Source organism: Eucyclogobius newberryi, unplaced genomic scaffold (genome assembly GCF_026437365.1).
Source record: "Eucyclogobius newberryi isolate DKJ021-1_F unplaced genomic scaffold, fEucNew1.0.hap1 SCAF_1, whole genome shotgun sequence".
Lineage (NCBI taxonomy): Eukaryota > Metazoa > Chordata > Actinopteri > Gobiiformes > Gobiidae > Eucyclogobius > Eucyclogobius newberryi.
In genome coordinates, this window is record NW_027315723.1 from 28,639,706 (window position 1) to 28,649,283 (window position 9,578).

General features: G+C 41.2%; 1 protein-coding gene across 1 annotated transcript in view; it reads left to right on the forward strand.

The window, feature by feature from the left end:
• The window catches only part of LOC140363663 (polyphosphoinositide phosphatase-like), a 34,143-nt gene that overhangs the window by 8,311 nt on the left and 16,254 nt on the right, over positions 1-9,578 (forward strand). The window contains exons 10-12 of the mRNA XM_072450270.1: positions 1,729-1,826; positions 5,768-5,901; positions 6,178-6,314. Coding sequence (XP_072306371.1) covers positions 1,729-1,826; positions 5,768-5,901; positions 6,178-6,314 — 369 coding nt within the window. The remainder of the gene's footprint in view (positions 1-1,728; positions 1,827-5,767; positions 5,902-6,177; positions 6,315-9,578) is intronic.

The following is a 9,578-nucleotide window of genomic DNA, read 5'->3' on the forward strand; positions in this document are numbered from 1 at the left end:
GGACTATAAGTTGGCCGGGGTGCGACTTATATTTATATTTATACTTATACTTATAATTTTACTACGGCGCAACTTATGTGTGATATTGTTTGTTATTTTCACACAAATTTTGTGTTTCCGGTAACCCGACCGATCTGGATTTCAAAATAAAGAAAACACGACCTTAAACATTTGAAAGCATATTTATTGGCCGTATGTTTCGAGAATGTCAAATTGGGAGAGCGAATCCAAAAGCTGCGGGAAAAATCATCTATGGGGATTGTAAGATATGAATGTAAGATAGGTTTAGTTTTAACTATGGGTGCAACCATGTTTGACTGAGAAATCTGCGCAAATGCTCTATTTTGGCAGCGTGCAGACTGGCAGCCATGGCGGGGGCGATATGCACGCTCGGTGTTTCAGCGGTGAAGATATTTGACGTGACTGTCAAAGTGCTCACATCATCAAGTGACAATAAGAAATATGATGAACGTAGAAGTCTGTAAGACATTTTTCAACGACCACGGCGCGGACCACAACAGAGCGGTAATTACTAAAAAGTTGTCTGCTAATGGCTCTTTTCCTGTGGTTGGACTAGTATAGATGTAGAGAACTATTTTATTTAATATCTGCATAACAATAAGGCCACTTCAATGCGAAGCGCCCACTTCTGAGAAAAGAAAACTGCAAAACCTGTGCAAGGATTTTAAAATATATATTATAAAAAAGAAAATCCGATCTACCTACCTGGATTTTTTTTTTAATATCGGAAACACACTTTCTTTTTTTTGGCCTCATACATGTTTTTTTTTCTTCTCTTATGCATTTTTTGGCTGGTGCGACTTATACTCCGGTGCAACTTATAGTCCGGAAAATACGGTAATAAGAATAAAATGTATCTAAAGCAAACTTTTATGAGAGCCATGTGAGCTGATTAGCTGTGCAAGGGTGTGTAGTCTTGTGTAGATCTAAAACCATCTGTCTGTGCACCTGAAGAGGGCTTCTACAGCCAGATTCAGATGCACACAGACAGAGGGGTTTAGGGTTTACTCAAGAAATATTACTCACAGGTACAATAAGGTAAACGGAGGTGCTTGGAGGCCTGGGCCGTAACAGGGTCCATGCTGCTTCACTTCTCTGTCTGAAAAAGCTTTTAAATACCCACTTCCTCCTTTCAGTTTGAAAATTAGGGATCCCAGCTTTAATTAACAACTTAACCCTATCAACTAGCGGGAAAGTATTATATATGTAATGTAATATGAAAACATATTTAATATATTTTCACTGGCACAAGTGGCCGTCTCATTGTTGGATATTATTATTTTTTTAATGGGTGGCAAAGTGAACATGGCACCATCTGACCCACTTTACCTTTTCTAATCGACCCGTTGCTTTCTTGGATTTGTTCAGTGCCACACTTCTGGCAGGTGGCTCGGTTGTGCATGAGTGGCAAATCAAAAGCCAAATAAATTGAGATTGAATGCAGTGATTTTGAATGACTTTGATTCAAAGGATATAATTTTAACTCCATACAGGCCAATATCAGACATATCTATTTTGGTTCAGTTTTGATTCTTTGAACATAAATAGTGTTTGTTCTTCCTAATCTCATGCATGGCTACACTCAGTTTGGTTGGGTCAATGGATCACAATGTAATTTTTCAGAATGTATTACTTTAGATTATTAATCTAATTACCTAATTTTATTAATGATTTGAAAACAAAATGTGCATATTTGTTTGTTTTTAGTGGACCAAGCTGACCCATATGCCCATGTAGCCGCCCTGCATTTTGACCAGATGTTGCAGCGATTTGGTTCACCTATTATCATTCTCAACCTGGTTAAGGTAAAGAACACACTAAAGATCGATAACTCATTGAAGTATATAACATTTTACTCCGGTAGATGGTGTTGTCACTACTACAGTATGTCTGTGTCTGAAGACGTGAAAGAGTAGGACTATTAAATATTAAAATGTTATTACATTGATATTTTTAGTTGCTGCAATGAAATGTTATATTCACTTACTATTTTGAAACAATGTCTCTCCCTTATAATGCTGTATGTGGCTGTGCTTCATTGTAATGATAATCTTTAATTTTCTATTGAAGAAGAAAGCTGAAAAAGATTAAGATCTTTCTCTTGCTCTTATGTAGTGAGAATCGCAGAGATGGATAATTCTATCACTTGAGCTGCTAGTGGTTGCACTTGAGTACCCAATCACAGCACAGCACAGCATTTACACTCACGTTGTCAAACTCCGAGAGCGTTGACCAATCCCAAACCTCAGTGGCTGGCACAAGCTTGGTCCATGTGATGAAGGTTGAGTGTGGGGACTGCAGAGGGAGGGGACCCCCTGCTCCCACAGCCTTTGTTCTAACATCACATTTTCAGCTAAACAGGAAGGGAAACAGGAAGGGAAGCAGCAGAAAAAAATAATGCTGTTCTCTAGAGATATAAAGTGTTCTGTATAATCTGCAGGGGGGCTGTATGGGGTGGATATGTCCTGGTTTTATCTCCACCATGTTTTCCAGTATCTAATATACTTTATCTTGTGCACATGAAATAGCATGTGGAGTTGGCAAACATATACAAGAATGAGAAACTAGAAAAAATCTACACCTCTGGACTATAAAATATATAGAGTCATTGTCATGGTCAAAGATCTAAAAGTATTCAAACCTGTATCCCAAATTGGAATATTGAGTATATTGTGTATAATTAAAACTATTTAAAAAGGCTGGTAATCAAACCGATTGAAATAAAAAGAACAGAAACTCATGCATCATAAAACACAATATATGATTTATATATATATAATCATATATTGTAGGGCTGGTTTATTGCCAAGACCCTTGCGATACGATACGTATCCCGATCTAGGGGTCACAATACGATACGTATCCCGATACTTGTATATTCTGATACAATTCCCTCATTACGATACGTATCCCGATACATTTTTGAAAAAAGGGTCTTAAAAATGTACCAAATGGGTCATGTTTTTACTCTGAATAAGAAAATGTATGAAATTTCATGTTTATCCACAAAGCACTTATTTATAAATCCATTCTGCTCTAATAACTTCATACATCCAACCAACTGATCCAAATAGAAATACAAGGAACACATTCTAGTAAAGTATTACATGTTTCTTGCCAAACAATTGGCCTGGTCTGAACTTGCTGCAGCAGCATCTTCTGCACAGATCAGCTTCTGATCAGGTCCACAGCACAAACAGCAGATCAAAAGTACTATTTCACCTCGTTTAAAGCCTACGGGCCACAAAAATCTTTTTATTTTTTTTATTGATATTCGCGTATCGATACGGAGTCCGTGACGATATATCGCCGTATTGATATTTTGAACACAGCCCTAATATATTGTCTATCAGATATTATCTGATTCATTGTGACAATATCCTCTAAATATTGTCATTGCCCAATAAGTATTGAGATTTTTTTTTGTCTCACCCCTACAAAGTCTTCTAGGAACCGCCACGCGATGTTGCAGAGACGTGTCAACCAAGACGGTCCTACAACATCCAGATACTTTAGGTACTCAGGGCAGATCTCATCCACCCCCGGAGCCCTGCCACTGAGGAGTTTGCGAACAACCTCTGAGCCTCTGAGTCCCCGGTCTCTACTTCCTCTTCAGAAGACGTGACTGAGGGATTAAGGAGGTCCTCAAAGTATTCCTTCCACCGTCCGACGACATCCCCAGTCGAGGTCAGCAGCCCTCCACCCGCACCGTAAACGGTGTTGGTGAGGCACTGCGTCCCCCTCCTCAGGCGCCGGACGGTTTGCCAGAATTTCTTTGGTGCCGATCGATAGTCCTCCTCCATGGCCTCCCCGAACTCCTCCCAGGCCCGGGTTTTTGCCTCTGCGACAGCACGAGCCGCGGCTCGCCTGGCCTGCCGATACCTGTCGTGACCTCAGGAGACCTACAAGCCAGGGTGGCCTGATAGGCCTCCTTCAGTCTGACGGCATCCCTTACTTCCGGTGTCCACCACCGGGTTCGAGGGTTGCCGCCACGACAGGCACCGGAGACCTTGCGACCACAGCTCCAAGCAGCCGCATCAACAATGGAGGCGGAGAACATGGTCCACTCGGACTCAATGTCCCCAACCTCCCCCGGGACATGGGAGAAGCTCTCCCGGAGGTGCGAGTTGAATACCCTACTGACAGAGGGCTCCACTAGACGTTCCCAACAGACCCTCACAATGCGTTTGGGTCTGCCAAGTCTGTCCGGCTTCCTCCTCCGCCAGCGGATCCAACTTGCCACCAGGTGGCGATCGGTTGACAACTCTGCCCCTCTCTTCACCCGAGTGTCCAAGACACGTGGCCGGAGGTCTGATGACACAACAACAAAGTCAATCATTGACCTCCGGCCTAGGGTGTCCTGGTGCCATGTGCACTGATGGACACCCTTGTGCTTGAACATGGTGTTCGTTATGGACAAACTGTGGCTAGCACAGAAGTCCAATAACTGAACACCGCTCGGGTTCAGATCGGGGAAGCCGTTCTTCCCGATCACCCGATATTACATCTAGCCAATTGTAATTACATGGCTATAATTATAGTCTATTACAAGACGAGGACAGATTTAAAAAATCTACTTAAAATGTATACTTGTCTATAAAAGCAACCCACATTTTGTAACGTGAGTATTTGTAATTAGTTTCCAGCCCTGCTATGTACGTTATACACAGCATATTTAGTGCAGTGGTTTGCACCTGTACACTACACGTGCACCATGATTGCTTTATGTGCATGTGACAAGTGTATGTTTTATGTTGGTCTCAAAAGAGTTGTGAGGTTGTGCGTCATGTGGTACTGGAGGACAAAATGCTGAATGGAGGACAAAATGCATGGATAATTTCACCAGGTCCTTTTTAACAGAGTTGTGTGCTGTGAAATGATGCGGCCAAACCTCTTAGCGCCTGGGAGTGAGTCGTTTGTGAATAGGTCGAGAGGAAATAGTATTATTTCAAGGACAACAGAGGCCACAAGAGGAACATGCTATTACTATTGCAATTATATATGCCATTATTATCCTTTTGAGTTATATTATTGAGTATTTAAGGAGATGTATTATGTCAAATAAACTTTTTTTGTGCTTTCAAACCTGTTGTAATGGTTTGCTGTAACCTCTCATTCATGCTATCATGTTGTAAGGATTCTCTTCAATCATTAGCTAACTCTGTCTGTGTTCATCTACCTTCTGTCCTCGCCCACAGGCCTGTACTTACTTGGGAATATTTTAAAAAATCTGACTTCATAAAAAGTTTTCAAGAATGTATTTATAAAATCTGCTTTTTGCTGCAGTGAAATGCTGCTATGAAGAGGCAGGACCTTCTGCAGATTTGAGATGTCAGTGGGCCGGTTTCTACTGATATCTACTTTTGTTTTGAATCAATTTTGCTTTATTATTCATTACCAGAAATTGGGTATAATGTCGTCTTCAATATCCCACTAAACAATAACTTATGTTTGTTTAGTAAAACGGTATACATAGCAGGCTTGTGTAAAGCTTGTAAGCAACTTAACTGTGGATCGGATTCAAGTGTGAACCAGATCCAGTGTTTGATGCTTCACGTTTGATCGGTATCATCTATGAAGTGAGACTGTTAATTCTGATAAAGCACGTTCCAATATGCCAATTCTTAGGTTTTAACATTGCCTTAAAGGAGTTGGAACAAGTATGGGTTAACTTTTTCATTTTTTATTTAATAATCAAGTTACTGTAATAAGTTTTTTTTTTTTTTTTTTTTTTTTTTTTTTACAGAAACGTGAAAAAAGGAAACACGAGAAGATCCTGAGTGAAGAGCTTTACCCAGCTGTGATTAACCTGAACCAGTTCCTCCCTCCAGAGCATTGCATCGAGTACATCGCATGGGACATGGCCCGCTACACCAAGAGGTCTGGTCCTGAACCAATTTTTAGGCTTATCAAATAAGCAAGAAATGCAGAGATCAATCATACAAAGAGATTAATAGTTGTTTTTGACTTGCTGGAAACTATATCAGCTATGGGGTGTGGACAGTTATGATTTGATTATAGATTTAACAGTAAAAGACTGAAATTATTTCCAAAGAATAGTGACATATAATCTAATATAATTAGGTAAATGAGAGAAAACGGAATTGCATCATTGGGTGTATGTCCATTTATATTTTCCTCTTCTGTCTGTTTCAGTAAATTGTGTAATGTTTTGGACCGCCTGGGTATGATTGCAGAAAATGTGGTTAAAAGGACAGGTTTCTTCATCAACCGCTCCGACTTCTACTGTCACACAATCCGACCAGCTGATAGGTACAAGATTTTCCTTCAACGTTTGTGCTGTTTATTATCAAAGACCAATGGTTTGTTGTTGCATTGTCTTTTTAAATAATTACACTTTGAGGAAGGCATTACTTGCACAACATTTCTGCCAAGATTAAGAATCACTTTTAAGTTGTTCACTTCAAAGCAATAGAAAGTCTCAGAGGAAACAGTGAAAACCATTGTTTGTATCATAATATCTAAATAATCTGTCCACATGGAGTAGGAGGAGCAAGACTCTTAAGAAAAGCCGTGCCAGAAAATTCAGGATTACTCTAAGTTGTATTTCCATTCATCTTCTTCCGCTTATCCGGGGTCGGGTTGCGGGGGCAGCAGTCTAAGCAGGGACTCCCGGACTTCCCTCACCCCAGAAACTTTCGATCGCGAGGCTTTCCCAGGCCCCCGGAGAGTGGGACACACCTGCAATAGATGCCTGAGTCACCTCAGCTGGAGAAGCAGTAGCTCTACTCTGAGCTCCTCCTGTGTGACTGAGCTCCTCAGCACCCAGCCACCTTGCGGAAGAATCTCAGTTTTGACCGCGATCTTGTCCTTTTGGTCATTACCCAAAGCTCATAACCATAGGTGAGGGTAGGAACATAATATATGAAATATAGCCGCAAGCGGCAATGATCGGCCCTCGCCACGCCGCCGCAAGAGGAGGGGGCGCTAACGCGCTTTTATTACGCCTACTGCTGAATCTGTGACGCTGTCACATCTTCTCCCCTTTGTTTTACCATCAAAAAGCAATTTTATTTTGAATTCTTGGCAAAATGTGCGGCTTTGCCGCACAGACACCGTGACTCTTTGAATAAAAATGTGGATAGCTTTTGATGGCTCACCCCTGAAGATGAGTCTCACCAAATTTCAGGTTAATAGGGCTAACGCCCTAAGAGGAGTTTGTGAAAGTCTAAAGTGTAAACATGTTCTGGCGATTTCCCCATTGGAATAACATGGAAGGTTTCGGTCATCGCTACAGCAAAGCCATAACAATTATGACATGGGTCTCATTGACTTTTTTGATGGGGATGCTAAAATTGAGTTGTGTGTCAAATTTCATATAATTTCGCAAAACTAAACATTTAACCTCCATATAAAATCTGTAGGGGGCGCTGTGGCGCCAAATTAATTTATTTTACTTCAAGTAGGTTTAGGGCAAAGAGTTTAACAACTGATTCTAATTTGACGCATTCGGACTTTATCTGCGCAAACGGCAGAAATGTAAAATTTGTGAGATTTCTGAAATTCTTGCTACAGTTTGCGGCTTCGCCGCACAGAGACCGTGACAGGTATCAATGTAATTTGAATAACTTTTGATGTCCCACTCCTCAGTAGCATTTTCACCAAATTTCAGCTTTTTAGGACCAACGCCCTGGGAGGAGTTCGTAAAAGTACGACGTTTGGAAAAACTCCGAAGTCATGTTTAGCCATTTTTGAAGCAATATGGCCGACATTTGGTTGGGCGGACGGCGTTGCCGTAATAATATTTTTTACTTCTCTTGTCACCATCTACCTCTGCGCCAAATTTCATGATTCTTGGATCAGATTTTTTTTGGGTCATTTCCCATCTCTCAATGCATTTTTGGTACATTTGGGGGCGCTGACGCGCCAATTTTTTTTATTTTAGAAAAGTGAAATAGCCATAATGTAGAGAGGCACGATTTTTAGAGGTGTGCAAATTTTTGTGACTTTTCGTCAAAGTTCACTGGGTGAAAAATAGGGGGGTTGGTCCCGAGAAGAAAGAAAGAAAGAAAGAAAGAATATTAAAGCCGCAAGCGGCATCCAACGGCCCTCGCGGGCCGCCGGCCTTCCGACTCTGCGCTTTCGACTTGATAAAGATGGCGACCTTATTGTGTTGAATTAAAAAAGAACTTGACAGACGGCGACTCATTGGACATGGCAAATCCAGTGCAAATCAACACAAGTGTCGGTCAAATGTGCGGGTCCGCCGCACAGAGACCGTGACACTTGGAATAAAAATATGGATAACTTTTGATGCCCCGCTTGTGTAGATGATTTTCCCCAAATATGAGCTTGATCGAGCTATTGCCCTTAGAGGAGTTCGTTAAAGTGTGAAGCGTAAATGTGAACATTTCAGAGATTTCGCTGTTTTCCCATTTCTGACATATATTTGCGGGTCCGCCACACAGAGACCGTAGCACTTAGAATCAAAATATGGATAATTTTTGATGCCCCGCTTGTGTAGATGATATTCTCCAAATATGAACTTGATCGGACAATCGCCCTAGGAGGAGTTCGTTAAAGTGTGAAGCGTAAAAATGTGGTGATTTGAGCGATTCTACGATTTTCCCATAAGGATAACATGGGATGTTTCTGTCATCGCTACGGTTACGCCGTACAAAATATGACTTTGGCTCTCATACTTTTATGATCAGGATGGCAAATTAGAATTTTGTTCAAAATATCATGTCATTTGGAAAAACTCTATTGTTTATAGGCCACTCTGAAGGCCAAATAGTCAGAATTCTGGGAAACGTTTGCGGCTCCGTCGCACAGAGACCGTAAAAGCTATCCTTAAAATTTGGATAACTTTAGATGCCCCACTTGTCTAGAGGACGTACACCGATTTTGAGGTCGGTGGGCAAAACGCACTAGGAGGAGTTCGTTAAAGTGTGAAACAAAAAAATGTGGATATTCGAGAGATTTAGCGGTTTTCCCATAGGGATAACATGGGAGGTTTATGTCATCGCTACGACTACGCCGTAAAAATTAAGGCATTTGTCTGATTGGCTTTTTTGATCGCGACGCCAAAATAGAATTTTGGGTAAAGTTTAGAAAATTTTGGTGAAACAAATTTTTGACCTTCAATGTTAATTTAAAGGTCACTCTGTAGGGGGCGCTATCGCGGCCATTTCAATTTTGTCATCATAAACTGGTCCAAACTAGAAAGTTGAACAACTGATTCAAATTTGGTCCTAATCGGACTTGTTTTGATCAAATGGGAACAATTTTTAGATCTGCGATATCCCAAAATAAGTTGTCCAACTTTGCGGCTGCGCCGCACACGGACCGTGAAAGGTATCTCAAAAAATTGGATTACTTTAGATGCCCCACTTGTCCAGAGGACGTCCGCCGATTTTGAAGTCGGTGGGCAAAACGCCCTAGGAGGAGTTCGTCAAAGTTTGACGTGAATAAAATGGCTAACACAGCGTGTTTTCATTTTCAAAGGAAGATGGCGGGCATAGGGTAAGTCTGGGGGCGTGGCCACAATAATACTTGTTTTTTGTCCTCACAAGAGGAATGTTTCGTAGGAATTT